Genomic DNA, 15,118 nt, shown 5'->3' on the forward strand with positions numbered 1-15,118 from the left:
TCAAGTACTTAATACTAAATTTATGAAGTTGTTGTGTATGTGCAAAAATGTTCGTATAAGAATTTACAACGTTTTTACAGACGTGACATTGACATTACTGTAAAGAAATTGTAATGAAACTTTGCATTTCCATCGGAATAGTGGTAGACCATTATGCTGCAATGAGCGGAATGAGCGCTTCGGACGTGGAAATGGTCGATCGCAATACGTAGAAAATTTGATATCACATAGATTACGTGGAAGATAGCGAAGGGCGCGATCGTAGGCTAAGGGAAGTTTTACAATTATTGGAGTAGTAAATGGATAATTTGAGCAAATTTGAGGATCAAGTGTGAGGCGAGAGACTTTCACGATTCGCATCTCTGTTCTTGCAACTGTCACGGTAATTGTTCAATTAAGTGTCTTTATCTTAGAAATCATTTGTTTTTTATCGTCGACTTATCGTCTCATCAATTTACGTTACACAAAGCTAATATTTCCATGGCAGTCAAAACCTCTCGTACCCAACTCCGAGGCATCAGTTCCTCGTCTACACGTTATTGTGAATCCAACAATGATGTAAATGACATTTGAAAAGTTGAAGTCTCGGTGTTGTTTACGTTAGCACGTATGGACGTTTTCGAATAGAGAATTCGCTTTTTAGATTATTAATTATAATGTCTCAACGACTCAAGCCACTCTCGCCCACAAACATCCACAAATAATAATCAAGCGAGAAGGCAAAACATTGTAATCGGAGATTGAATTGCTTATTCAATTCCATAAGATTTTATCAATCGCTAAGAGAATATTTACATTTTATATATTATATTCTGTAATTTTTTCATTCTAGATACAACATGAATGACAAATTGAGTGACAACAAACCCTTAAATTTCCATCGAGAATGTTTTTTTTTTCAATATATTTTTACTTAGCCGGTTATTTATATGTTTTAGTGTATTGATTGTGTGAGAAATTCTATCTTCAATAATAATAATAATAATAATAATAATAATAATAATAATAATAATAATAATAATAATAATAATAATAATAATAATAATAATAAGTTTATGTCATTCCTTGATAATATGCATGTAAGCATAAAATGCAAAATAATAATTTATAAAGAAATAATAGATATTGAAACAATAGCCGATTGCAATGAATCGACTAATTTATATTTGCAATGATAATTTCACCGAATGGCAAATATTTAGCCAGATTGCATATATAATGGAAAAAAAAAAAGAAAAAAAATCTCGAATGATGTTAAAGGAACTTGAAAAAAATTCTAGTGTAAGTAAAGGTATAACGATGTAGTCTTTTTTATGATTAATTTATTTTAAAAATACTTTTTGTATTTTATTATAAGTAATTTTTACGAAATAGTGGTAGTTTAAAATTATCGCTGGTAATATTTCATCTAAATCTGCTTATAAATTTGTAATGATAATTCAAGTGGTCTATATGTCATTACGTTCATTGGTCTCCCAGAGGTAAAAGTAACTTTATTACAACTTTTATTTCAACGATAAAGAGAAAAAAAAAAAAAAAAAAGAAATTTGACGTGCAGCGATCAAATAATAAATTTTGAAAATATCTATAAAAATATTTTATAACAAATAAAGAAAATACAAATTTTGTAAGCAGTTCAGCTCTAAGGAACGAAGGTAATTTATTCAATATAATCATCAATTCTGCTAGAAATTGCCGTCTTTTGAAACGCTTGTATAATTCTTTCTAGATATGTTTAAAAGATAAAATAATAATTTTCGTTCTGTATTGTAAGTTAACATTCTTACGTATTTCGAAGTACATTCCGATAAGAAGCTTTGTTAAGATAATTGATAAGTGCAGATTTTTTAGTGCCTCATAGATGCCAATTCTGAATTGAATGATCGATCGGGTTTGACTTAATTTTAAAGAGTGTTATTTCTCTACTCAGTATTTTTCAATTCTATTCAATTTTCGGCCCAAGAGATGTTTAAGGATTATGAATTTAACCAAAAACTTATATTATACATAAGTCGAGGACTTTATTTGAATGGCGAGAGTCGGAATTTCTGTATCATACGAGTTGTATTAGAAAAAGTAAAATTACAAGTTTCATACCGTACGATTTTACGATCAAGGTGACCCCAACTGCCTTTGTTTTGTAATTGTTGTTGTTATTTCAAACGCGCATGTCCCCAGAGATTGTGACAAAGTTTAAAACATCTCATATTTCATAAAATGAGCTCTCTATAATTACAAACCAATTTAAGCTCGTTTAAATGCCTTTAAATCAGTCGTAATGTTGAATTTAATTAATTATAATTATAATTATAATGTAGAGTTTAGATATACGGAAATCTGTATACATGATACCATCGGTTAATCGGAAAGATACGAAATTATCAAAATTAATACAAATATTGCTAATGAAGTTGCAAAATCCTGTACAATTGACAGCGGGAGGATTTATCAACCTATCGGTGGAGTGTTTTGGAAATGTACGTCCTTTATCACGATATTTTAATAGTTTAATATCGTTCGTTGTATAATGAGAGGAAATAATTACTTTCACAGAATGTCAAGTGCCTGTATGCTATTGCGCGTATATTGTGCGTCATCATTATATACATATATTTGATATATAGATATAAGAGTTTTGTAGAATCATATATTTGTTATCATGTTTTGTACAATGTTTTTTTTTTGTAAATTTTATAAAGAGAAATACGTTGAATGTATTCGTTAGATTTTATTCCCATATTTTAGATACTAAACATTATCAGGAATGTGGTATTATGTAGCAGTTTGAATTTGGAAATTGTAGTTTGTGATAGAATTAGATATAATAAACTGTATCTATCGAACTATTTATAGTAAATTACACTGCAAAAGTTAGTTTTGTAATTATGAATTGTAATTACATTGTTTGTACGTGCCTGTTTTATCGTGATGTTAAACATTTTTCAGAACTTAATTCGTCAAGTGTGATAGAAGATTGTTATTTATCATGATTTTTATTAGAAATAAAAGATCAGAGTAGTTTTTAATAAAAATAAAAATAAAAGTTGATCGAAGTGAATGCTTATTGCGCTAAACGATCGGGACTGAAACTCTTGCAGATTGTTTATAAAATTCATATATCGCCATTTAAATGTTCTTTTCAAGCTACAAGCAAGTAAATATACCAATGCTTTTTGCAAACTATCATGTACCTGTTGACTATTTTTTATCGATCGTCACTTTAGACTTCCAGCGTCGATATTTACTCATTATTCCTTTTTTTACCATTCGATCGATAAACAACCAACTGCATAAGCCTAAATGTTTAAAACATTGTTGAAAATCTCGCGCGCTTACGTGTAATTGCGCCAAGCAAATTATTCATTAAATTTACGTGAGTATTTACGAATACTTGGCGCATGCGCCTCACTCATTTAATTAGATTTATTTTTTAATAACAACATTAACACTGCAACGATCTTTTTAAATATTTTATAATACGTGGCAATGGCATTTGTCCCCAAGTAAATAATTCACAATTGAAATTAATGAGAATTATAAAATCTACGTATAAAAAATACGGGGTGCGTGCTTGAGATTATGATAGTAAATCCGGTCATTTTATATTTAAAAGATAAAACAAATATACTCACCAAGTTAAATGAGAGATGTAATTAAATGGAGAAATTTGATGTTGAAACTACTCGCACCTTCATTATTATTTGATTGAAACCTTTATTGGTGGACATTTATTCAAGGACAGAGGATGAAGGCAGATAGTCCTGAATACTAAAGTACCAAATTATCAGCGGACAACGATTGACGTTAAAAGGGTCGAACGAGTATTTGAATAATATTAATTATCGAATGAAGTTTCAATAGTATTTGTTCATCTTAATGCTATAATGGCAATATTAAATTCATTATGAAGACATTTCGATAAAAGGTGAACGTTTATATTCTCTATTAACAATAGGAATTTTTTAATCACCTATCAACGAAATACACTATTTATTTGTTGTTCAATAAGTACTAATTTACCGTTAAATTAAAAAAATTTTAATGGCTTTATATTTACTTGTGTTACAATGTAATTTTAAACAAAAGTTATAATATGTCATATTATATTTGAAATTAAGTTTGAAAATTTTAATAATGTTTTTTTGGCATTTTAATGTTTTAGAATTAATTTATTAATGGAGCTAAAAACATGACTTACATTAGGTATGAATTTTTTCTCATATGCACATTAATGGCAATTTCTTCGATTATTGCACTAGGTTAGTATTTTTAATCAAATCTATTATTTCCTGTGCAAGGTTATTTATAATATATAATATATAAGACGTATATTACCAAGAGATTGTCATACAAATGTAATATATGAATGTTAAAATTTTAATTCGCAGAGCCTTCAAATTTAGTAATAATAATCTTGAGTCAAGAGGAAGGGTACAATGCCGCACAAGCTGAATTATTAAAATCCAATGTTATTCAACAAGCAAAATCCTTAGAAAAAGTAAAAATCTAATATTCTATAAGACAGTCTTATATAATATCCGATATAATTATAAATTTACTTTAATTTTAATTGTTATTACGATGTTCATTTTTCAATTAAGGATCCACCTCAAATTATCTTAACACATAAACTAGATATTTATGGCACTTGGACATTAATTCCGTTAATCGTGTATTTAAAAGATGAAAATATTTCGGGAAGCTGGTATATATTTTGTGCTGAAAATACAGTTATAAGATTAAGTAAACTATTAAATACTTTAGATAAATATAATGTGGATATCTATAGAGTAAGCAGTTCTTGTAAATGACATTATTTAATAAGTACGTTGAAGAGAAAGGAAAGATATTTTATACTTATTATTTATCTTTTTGCAGAATATATGGATTGGAAATGCGCTGTACGATACTGAACCCACGATAATACATCATTTTGCACAACATACAAAAAAATTTAAATATCCAAATCTAGCATCTGGTTTTGCTATCTCAAAGCACTTATTAAATGCGTAATAATCTATAAATATTATTTTATATTTAATTATAATACACTATTTTAATCCATTAATTTTTAGATTAATCAATAAAACTATGGAGTTTGTTTCTGATAAAGTAGACTTCTCTGTTGATGCATCGTATGAATTTTCTATGTTCATTTTAAATGAAAGCAAAGGTTCTCGTTTGACTCATGCTCCAGAGTTTTGCGTAGTTTCTAATGAAAATTGTGCTACATACCCTAAACCATTTTTTCCATGTGTAATTTCTTATTATATACAAATATTTCATAACAATGATCTTTTAAATTAATTAATTTAACATTGTATTTTAGGATAAAATAGCTTCTCCGCAAAATGCATATATCGCTGTTAAAACTTGTGCAAAATATCATGTCGAACGAGTTTCTATTCTTCGTAAAACATGGACAAAATATGCAGACAATATAGGATTTTTTACAGACAAATTAGGTAGATTACCATTAATTACAAACTTTTTATGTTTGGAGCATTAACATATTTTCATCGGCAGATGGGAATTTAACAAATGGTATTGTCGTCCCTAATACTAGTCAAGGACATTGTGCAAAAACTTATGCAATTTTAAAACATGTTGCACCTATACTCGAAGAAAATAGTTTAGATTGGTTAGTTATTACAGACGATGATACAATTTTAAGGTAATTAAAAATACAAATTTATTTATATGTACATTTAGATATGAGATGTGGTAGAATTAATTGTTTTTTATCAAATTATTTAGTTTGTCACGCGTGTATAAATTGTTAACTTGTTACAATCCCAAGAATACTTTGGCCATAGGTGAAAGATATGGATATCGAACAATGAAAATCTATGGTTATGATTATTTAACTGGAGGGTCAGGTGTAATTTTATCTTACCCACTCGTACGAGAAATTATTAATTCAAGAGAATGCGAGTGTCCAAGTGCAACTACACCAGACGATATGTTTCTCTTTGGTGTTTGTTTAGCACATTTGACAATAAAAATTACACATTCGCCATTATTTCATCAGGTAATAATACTGCTTAATTATCATAATAAAAATAATAATTAAACGAATATTGTTAATGGTAAGTTTTTGTGGAATTATAGGCAAGGCCTACGGATTATGCAATATCTTATCTTGATTCTCAAGAACCAATTTCATTTCATAAATTTTGGATGACAGATCCAGAATTAATCTATGAAAAATGGTTTCAAGAAGCTGATGAGATAGCATTTTTACATAAGGAACAAAGGAAACACACAGAATTATAAAATAGAGATTGAATAGAAATTGATAACGAATAATCTCAATAAAATATCAAATACAATTCAAGACTGTAAATATTATATTAAAAATGTATATATTTAAATTGCTAAATGATATACAAAAAAATTTAACAGATAACAAATGTAAAATTTCTTAAAAATTGATATAAAATTTATAAATAAATATATATATATATATATATATATATATATATATATATATATCTTAAAACTCTTAAATTTTATTAAATTCTTTATGGATTCAAATATCACAGTTTTGCTTCTAAAATTTCTTTCCACCATGCTGGACGCTCAAAGCAATCGGGATCTCTAGTAATATATTCTTCTAAGTGCTTGTATATCTATCAAAACATATTTTCATTAAATACTGAAATAATAAAATTTTAAAAATTTTCAGTTAATAATTAAAACTATCTTACATTTCCATCGGACATTCCTAATGGCGAATTAATAATAAAGTCAGGCGGTGCCAGTACATCAACTAAGGACACAACATCGTTTAGTAATTCTTTGGATAATAAAATAATACCCTCGCGAAGTAAAACATCCATATTACTATTTGAGGATGCATAACCTCCTGCATAAAAGTCACCTAATTTTTTTTCAATGATCCAAGCAGCATACAAGCAATTCAATTTATTTAGCACGCATCTTTCATTGTTGTCGAATATTGGATCATTATTGTTTTTAATAAATTGTTGAACAGTGGCATGCTGCGATAGTAAATGAATATGTATATATGTATATATATATATATATATATATATATATATGTATGCATGCATGCATGTATGTATGTATGTATGTATGTATGCATAGATGGATAAATGTAAAGCTTTAAATTGTAACTTTAAACTATAAAATCTTTACAGACTAAATTTTTCATAATAATATTATAAATTTTCTTGTAAAGAAGCAACAGTGCAAATAAAATCTTTACAGACTAAATTTTTCATAATAATATTATAAATTTTCTTGTAAAGGACTCATTAATTCTACAAATTTTTAAATACACACATTAATTTAAATGTTATCATTGTTATTATTACTGTTAATGCAATAGAATCGATGACTGATATCGATGACTGATAATCATTGTCATTTAATGAGAAACAAATTGAATTAGTACCTCTCCATAAACCAATGCTAATGTTCGAGCGTGGAAAACTTGTGAATTATTTTTAGCAACAAAATCACTGCATCCATTTTTCTTAAGTGCTTGAACGAGATTGTAAGTTTTTTTTAAATAATAACAGGTAAGCCATCTTAGACACATAAGTAAATCTGAAATTTAAGGCAGATTATTCTTATCGAGCAATTATAATCTTTTCTACAATGAATCTACTAATTCTTTTAATTGTTACTTACTTTCTGGTTGTAAAGCTTCATCTACCGTTTGATAATTAAACCTTAGCTTCATTATGTCATCGATATTTTCTAAGAACGTTAGCGATTCCAAGGGTGACAAGATACTTTTACCATTAAGTACGATTGAATATTGATTTAAAAGCCAATTACTGGCTTGTTGAATAAGAACGTTATTTTCGCCCTCGTAAGTACAATTTGCGTCATGTTCTTGCTTTATCGTACCCAATCGTGACACTAAAATAACAAAACAACGCTACTTTCAATTCATTAACAAAAGGCTATTTTATATTAAAAGATTGTGACGTTTAACATTAAAATAAAATAGTGGAGAATAAATTGGGTTCTAAGGGATAATTAATTTTTATTTGACTTTGGGCAGTCGCGCGATCGAATTCCATTTCTTTAACAACAAATTATCAATAAACGCCGCGGAACGTTGAAAATTTAAAATTACCTTTCAAGTATCCATGACCTCCGCAGGACTCGCGACAATCCTGTATCGCGTCTCGAGCCGTCCAGGCAAAAAGTGGTTTTGTCGCCGAGGACAGCGCGTGTATTTCCATACCCATCGCCGATATCAGACTATCGTCCTTTTGCGCCATCAAGTGATCACGAAATTTGCCCATAATCTTGATGAAATTTTTAGAAAATATCCTCATTGCGTAGGTGGCCCCTAAATGCGGAAATAGTCGGCCTTGCTATAAAAGTAAACGATTCGTTGTATTGTTGATAAGAAGGTAGGGGCGGGCAACATACTCCTGTAATTTCACCTGCACTTGATATTCTATGGTGGGCCACTCTTCGTTTGGATTTTGTCCAAATTGCTTCCTCGAGGCACAGTATCTAATTGCTATGGTCATGGCTAAAGTAGCATATATCGAGCACATTGAAGTGATACTCACTCGACCGGTCGACAATACCCCAAACGACGCCCCTACGATAATCATTATAATAATTAATGTCGACGTGATATCGTGCCCATATAATATTTTTCTCCTTACCATAACGTTTCCTCTGGTCCGTTAGGCTTGTAAAATACTTTCCGTCCGATGTCACGTCCGCGCTCTTATTCAACAAACAATCTCGCTGAATCGAATAATGATTAAATATGATAAAACCATTGTCCACTCCGTTTAATGCAATTTTCTCCCCTAAATCTCCGATCGTTACACCATTTAGGGGCAACATTGTTTCAGGCTCTCGTACTTTTACTATAAACGGATGAAGGCCATGATTGACATTGTCCGGTGTAATGAGTTGGGCGTAAACAATCGCGTGCGTTGCTGTTTTCGCTGAAAACATCGAAGCCTTCGTTGCACGAACGTCCCAACAAACAACGAATAGCATCGTTAATAAGCCCATAGGAGCAAAGACATACCTAATCCACCGACCCAACATTTCGCTGCTTCAAAATCAGGTGTGTGTAAAATAAAATTTTGCGTATTGGCGTCATAAGTGGCTTGGGTTCGCATACCTTTGACGTTCGAGCCGTGTGCCATTTCGGTTAAAGCAAAGCAGCAGCTTATCTGAAAATATATTTCCATTATTCCATCGACAATCTACCCGCACTACTTACGACTATCCAATAGACATTATAATCGCACGACAAATCAAGCATTAAGCAGGCCAGAGGTCAATTTTTAGAAATTTTTTACGAAGAATAAATTACCTTTCGCTCCATTATTTGTTCGAAATATTTCAGGTGGTGTTCGGTTCCCAAGCTTATTAGGACTATCGGAACCATCCCGTATATAACACCACGTTTAATCGGTACTGACGGATTGTAAAAAAATAAATAGTTCATCAGATCTTGATCTTGATTCTAAATAAATCATGTTATTAGAACATTTTTAAGTTGATATAATATTAGTTATTCACATACGCATATCTTACGTATATCGAATTATTCTCCAAGGCATTCATTTGTGCGACACATCTTCGTCTCTGTTCGTCAAGCGTCAAAGTTTTTATTGGATTTTTGAAAGCCGGATGAGTGTCGATGAAGGACCACAGAACGCTCTGTAATAAAAATAAATCATTTTAATCGAATGAAAATTTCCTGTTTTTTTTTTTCTTCTATTCTTTTTATAATAATATAATAATATATCATAACGTATGTAAATAATATTCGCTTACATGAATCTATTAAAAATTATTATGAAAACTTTATATGAATTGTTCAATATTTTCTAGCTTTCTTCATATTCGTAATTCGAAGTATATAAAAAATATGTATAATGTAAAATTCACTTAAATTCACAATTACAAAATTAATAAATCAAAATGACAAGTAAAAATTTGCAGTATAAAAAGTATTAAAATAATAGAGTACACTAATATACAAATATATTTATTAAGATAATATTACCTTAATAAATACCTTTACAGATATTGAATAACTTTTTATCTCTTTCTTTCTTTCTTTCTTTCTTTTTTTTTTTTTTTTTTTTTTATTATTATAACATTACAGTAAGTAAATATTAGTAGACAGTCTTTTGTTAAATTTCTTTAAAATAATTAAAAACAAATTTCTTACATTAATCTCATAAGCGATTAAATGCACAATATTAATAAGAAAATTATTTTAATAATTTTAATTAATTTAGATAAATGAATAATTTATAATAATTTATCATAATATATCTATAGTAATCTATAGTAATCTATATAATTATTTTCATTAAAATGATAAACTTAACACGTTGTCACATTCAAGTTGTTACTTAATATTAAAAGTATATAATTTGATTTTCATATATCGCACGTCTAGTTTATATATTATCAATAGTACGTATCTAAAAGATATTCGAGTTTCGTTCATTTAAGCATTATATAATAAAGATTAAGCTTTTATGATCGTATGAATCCGTCAAAGTAAAGGCAGAGGCGCAATTCGAAATTGTATGTACGTCAGATTAATAGTCGCAGAGTGCTCGTTACTTTTCCATTTGCGTTTTAATATTTTAAAATAGTCAAGATCTGATGTTGAATGTATAGGCTTTCATATTTCTGTAAATATAATTATAATTATCGTTCCATACGCAATACGTACGGTTTATTTAAGGAATATTGAAGTAATAAAAGATCGTGCTTCAACATTTTTCAATATATTGTTTTCTTATAGTTATTTTGTTCGATATTATTTACTCGATTTTTATTTAATACTTATTCGATATTAAGTTAGATATCGAGCAATATATATATATATATATATATATATATATATATATATATATATATATATATATATATTTTAATAATATTATTCTCGTTTAAAGTCTGAGTAATAAAATAAAACATTAACGGGGACGTTATTTAATATTGCATATTAATTTTAGAATGAAGATTGATAATCTCAAATTAATCCATTCATTTATCTCATTAATTTATTGAATTTGAATAAAGTTTTTGAGAGATATTGATTTTTATCGATGTTTGCCAACCTAATTTTCTTGAAACATAATGTTAATCACATTCATACCGAGTTCAAACATAATTATACTTTGTGATTGCTGTATCTACGTATGCAACGGATTCATTAATTTACAATGTCGAAGAAAATTTTATGGGATGAGCCTGTGTATCGTGAAAAATTCTATTTATTTTTCGAGTTATAACTTTAATTCTTATGATTTTATATATAATGTTACATAATGTTAATATATATTTTAACGAAAAATTGAAATAAAATATAAAAACATAAACTAATGAATTATTAACGAATAAGATAGTTAGTATAAAATCAAATATATCATTAAAGAAATTTTTCTTATCGATTTTAATTGCCAATATTAAGAAAAATATTATAAATCGTATTAATTAACCAATTCATGCTGGTTATTTTAATTTGCAAATTATAAATATATATATATATATATGTATGTTTACTTGAAATTGAATAGAATCTGGCCCATCAAAATGTAGTTTCAATGTTTTCCAATCGAAACTGGCTTTTTTTCGATAAATATCCAATGGACCTTTCGCCACATCATATATTAAATTCTTTATCATTGCAACGTTTCTCATTGGAAATCTGAAATAGTAAACAAAAAGTCTATTAAAAATTTATGATAAATTTTTAATTTAAACTAATGAATGTTAATTCTTTTAAAAGATCTAAAACTTTATTGATATATTAATATTCTTAAAATAAACGGGTAGGATTTATTTAAAAAATTTTTTTTTAATTATTAGGAGTGATTGATTTTAGATACGATGGCTTTGATATCCAAAGCCGTCATCTGCATAAAAATTTGTGATCTTTTGTACTTTAGCTAAAAATTTAAACTCGACTATTGTTCGCGTGATAAAACTGAATGTCTCTACAATTAAATAAGACAAAATTTAATGGTTTTATTTTTTAATCTTAAAAGAACCAAACGTCATGGAATTGTTGCTCCTCTAAGCAAATTTCAAAAAAATAAGTACATCAACGAATGCTATGTCACGGCTTACTGCACTTCGCAATCTACGTATCTTTCATAACGCTGAGAGTTCCCCTTCTACTGTATTTCGTGAGTTTATGTAAGGATAAGTTTACGTTTATTTATGTGAAATTTATTTCGTTTGATGTTTATAACGAATTTGTGTATAAAAGTAATTCTATTCTTAACGCTAATTGTCTAGGCTATGTGACATTTTATTCCAAACTATTAATATTAATTCGAACGAATGAGAGATTTGCATATATGCAATTTTGTATAACTGATTACGAATAAATTTTGAATTATCTAAGTAAGCAAAATATGTAAAATAATTTCGGTTCAATGCGTGTTACTACAATGTGTAATATAATATTTCATGTGTTTTATAAAATTATCCGATTACAATTGCTTTTATTAAATCTATTTATAGTCAGGGATAATTATAACGAATAACATAATGAAATGAACTTCAGAATATTGCATATGTTTAAATAAATTATAAAAAAAAAAAAAAAAACAAAAAAAAAAAAAAATTAAATTGAATACTATAAATATATTTACAAGGTAACTTTTTTTTTGTTAATACATCAATACAATAACAATGAATAAATATGAATAAAGTGAATTGATATTCTGAGAATGTAATATGACTGATTGTTTTTTTCATTACTCAAATTAAGTTCACGAAATGTGGTAATGCGAAAAATAATACCCTTTCTATTTTTTTTTTTTTTATTAAATATATATTAAGTATATTGCCCCGCGTATTTCTTATAGTGAGTTTCTTATTTCGCATAAATAGCTTTTAATTTGACGTTTGCTTTAAGGATCAAGAGAGCAAAGACGACTAATAATGACAGTATCGCTAGTTTTTGACAATATCTCTGTATATTCAAAAATATGTCTCCCATATTTAGTCGGCCGATAGAAAATGTACTATTAAAGCAAAATTGCAAATCGCCGTATAAAATCATTGGAGTACATAGTGTTAACGTTGAATAGCTTCTATTTAATTTCACGCATTTCTATAGACATAATTACCACTACTCATTAAGTATTATAAATGCATTTGTAATTACGTTTTCATTATGCTAGTATTGAATCATATAAATCCAAATAGTAAATAAGCTCTTGATGTTGTATATTCCGACTTAATACGTACATTATTTGCACCTATGTATTTGGTATTTCACTAAACGCACCGCTAATTTCCCTTCCTCATTAACATAATCTCTAATCTCTTGCATACCTACCGCGACACTGTTTCCTTTCGCAGATTCTGTTTTGTTTTTGTTAAGCGCATTACTTAGCGGTCAACAACCTGTTGACGGATACAACGCGAGATACAACAGGCGAGATTACGATCGTTGAGAAACTTAGGATTTTCATAGGAGTTCTAAAATGTAAAAAAATAGAAATGAACAAATTCCTTTTTTACCGAACATTATAAATATATATGTATACAGAGGTATGAAATTTTATTAAAAGAAAAAAAAAAAGATTATTAAAAATCCTTTTAAATGCGCATTTTACTTTACTTTTTTCGTCTCGGTTACTTAAAATATTAACATTTTTTATACTAATAAAATTACAAGATAAAGCATATTTTTATTCAGCTTGTTAAGAGAGATATTTTGAGATGAGAAGAAAATCGTTAATAAATAAATTATTGTAGCTTTAAGCAATCAATATAACGAAGTACTATTAATCTTATTCGACTATAGTATGTACAAATGTTGTATTAATTATTCTATTTCCTCTATAAATTATTCATATTTTATTTACTTTTTAAAAATATCTTTCTCGTAATATCATTTGAAATTTACGGAATTTTTCATAATAACATAATCGTGCCTGAATATTTTATTAAGACGAAATGTGTTGATACATTCATTTGATATATTTAAATGATTATTGTTTTAAGCGTTATAACAATGACAAAAATATATGCTGAATTTTTTTGTTTAACATTTATAATTTTACTTATATGCAATTACTATTATATTGACTATTAGCTCATAACTCAACTCATTTTACAATGTTATATTTAATTAATAACTGTAATATATTCAATGATGAAGGATTTGTTATTTACCATAAAAAGATTGTGTAAAAGATTAATTTCATAAAATTACGAAAATCAAATGTATTATTTTTTAAAAATATATATATATTTTTTTGAGATTTTAATCATTAAGTATGTTATTTTATATTATTTTCCTAATGAATAACTATCTATTTTGTGTACTTTTTGAATCTAAAATATTCTCATAAATATATAAAGGGGAGTTATGCTTCTTCATTAACAATATTTATTAATATCGAACTAGAAGAGCCATTATCCATTTTGATAAAATATTCAATCACATTTACTAATTATTACTTTCGTAAGGAAATGCTTTTTTACTTTTAACTTAAGATTATTATAAACAAACGTCAACACAACTATCGCCATTAGACAAATATCACAATGTAAAGGTACTCGTACCCATTTATATTTTGTAATAGCGAAAAATTATAACAACAATATCAATTATTTAGCGTAACTCTTGTAAATGAACTGCAGGAGAATATTCTAGAGCACTCTTTTCGTATACAGCAATCGGCGGTTCATTTGAGACTGAAACATTTTTTACGTCTACGATGTTGAAATGTACATGTAGCGTGCTTATCAATTTTCGTACATTTATTTATTTTACATTTAAGTGGCTGAATGGTTAATTTGAATGATCCCGCCCACGATCTTTACAACGCATTATTGATTAAAATATCCGCTTTTATTTTATAATAGATGCGGTTATAATTGCTGCAGTTTTTGACAATTGGAATTGTTCTTTGTTCTTCGCATTTTAAAAATATCAACGTTTCATCAACGCGTGTAATTACTTACATTTTGATAGATAATAATCATTTAATTCTGAGAAAAAACAAAACATGATAAATAATATATATTTAATGGAATTTTTCAATTTACTTGTAGTTATTTCATTCCCCCCCCCCTCCCCCCTCTCTATCTCTATCTATCTCTCTCTCTA

The 15,118-nt window shown here is 27.7% G+C and overlaps 2 protein-coding genes across 2 annotated transcripts; one reads left to right on the forward strand and one right to left on the reverse strand.

Annotated features, from left to right (window-relative positions):
* The first annotated feature begins 4,166 nt into the window (after positions 1-4,166).
* On the forward strand, positions 4,167-6,336 carry LOC105368646 (beta-1,3-glucosyltransferase). Its single transcript, XM_011507709.1, has 9 exons — positions 4,167-4,259; positions 4,389-4,498; positions 4,602-4,790; positions 4,879-5,009; positions 5,076-5,256; positions 5,330-5,465; positions 5,527-5,674; positions 5,758-6,031; positions 6,112-6,336. Exons 1-9 carry the CDS (start codon positions 4,190-4,192, stop codon positions 6,274-6,276), a joined length of 1,404 nt encoding a protein of 467 aa, XP_011506011.1. The 5' UTR covers positions 4,167-4,189; the 3' UTR covers positions 6,277-6,336.
* Positions 6,337-6,510: 174 nt separating this feature from the next.
* Positions 6,511-14,683, reverse strand: LOC105368647 (Acyl-CoA oxidase 3). Its single transcript, XM_011507710.1, has 13 exons — positions 14,572-14,683; positions 13,337-13,479; positions 11,548-11,692; positions 9,553-9,678; positions 9,329-9,481; positions 9,038-9,185; positions 8,661-8,951; positions 8,430-8,593; positions 8,114-8,357; positions 7,660-7,893; positions 7,421-7,575; positions 6,711-7,004; positions 6,511-6,632 (listed from the first exon to the last, which is right to left on the reverse strand). Exons 2-13 carry the CDS (start codon positions 13,384-13,386, stop codon positions 6,540-6,542), a joined length of 2,097 nt encoding a protein of 698 aa, XP_011506012.1. The 5' UTR covers positions 13,387-13,479; positions 14,572-14,683; the 3' UTR covers positions 6,511-6,539.
* Positions 14,684-15,118: the final 435 nt, after the last annotated feature.

This window comes from Ceratosolen solmsi, unplaced genomic scaffold, assembly GCF_000503995.2.
Source record: "Ceratosolen solmsi marchali unplaced genomic scaffold, CerSol_1.0 scaffold1, whole genome shotgun sequence".
NCBI classification, from domain to species: Eukaryota; Metazoa; Arthropoda; class Insecta; order Hymenoptera; family Agaonidae; genus Ceratosolen; species Ceratosolen solmsi.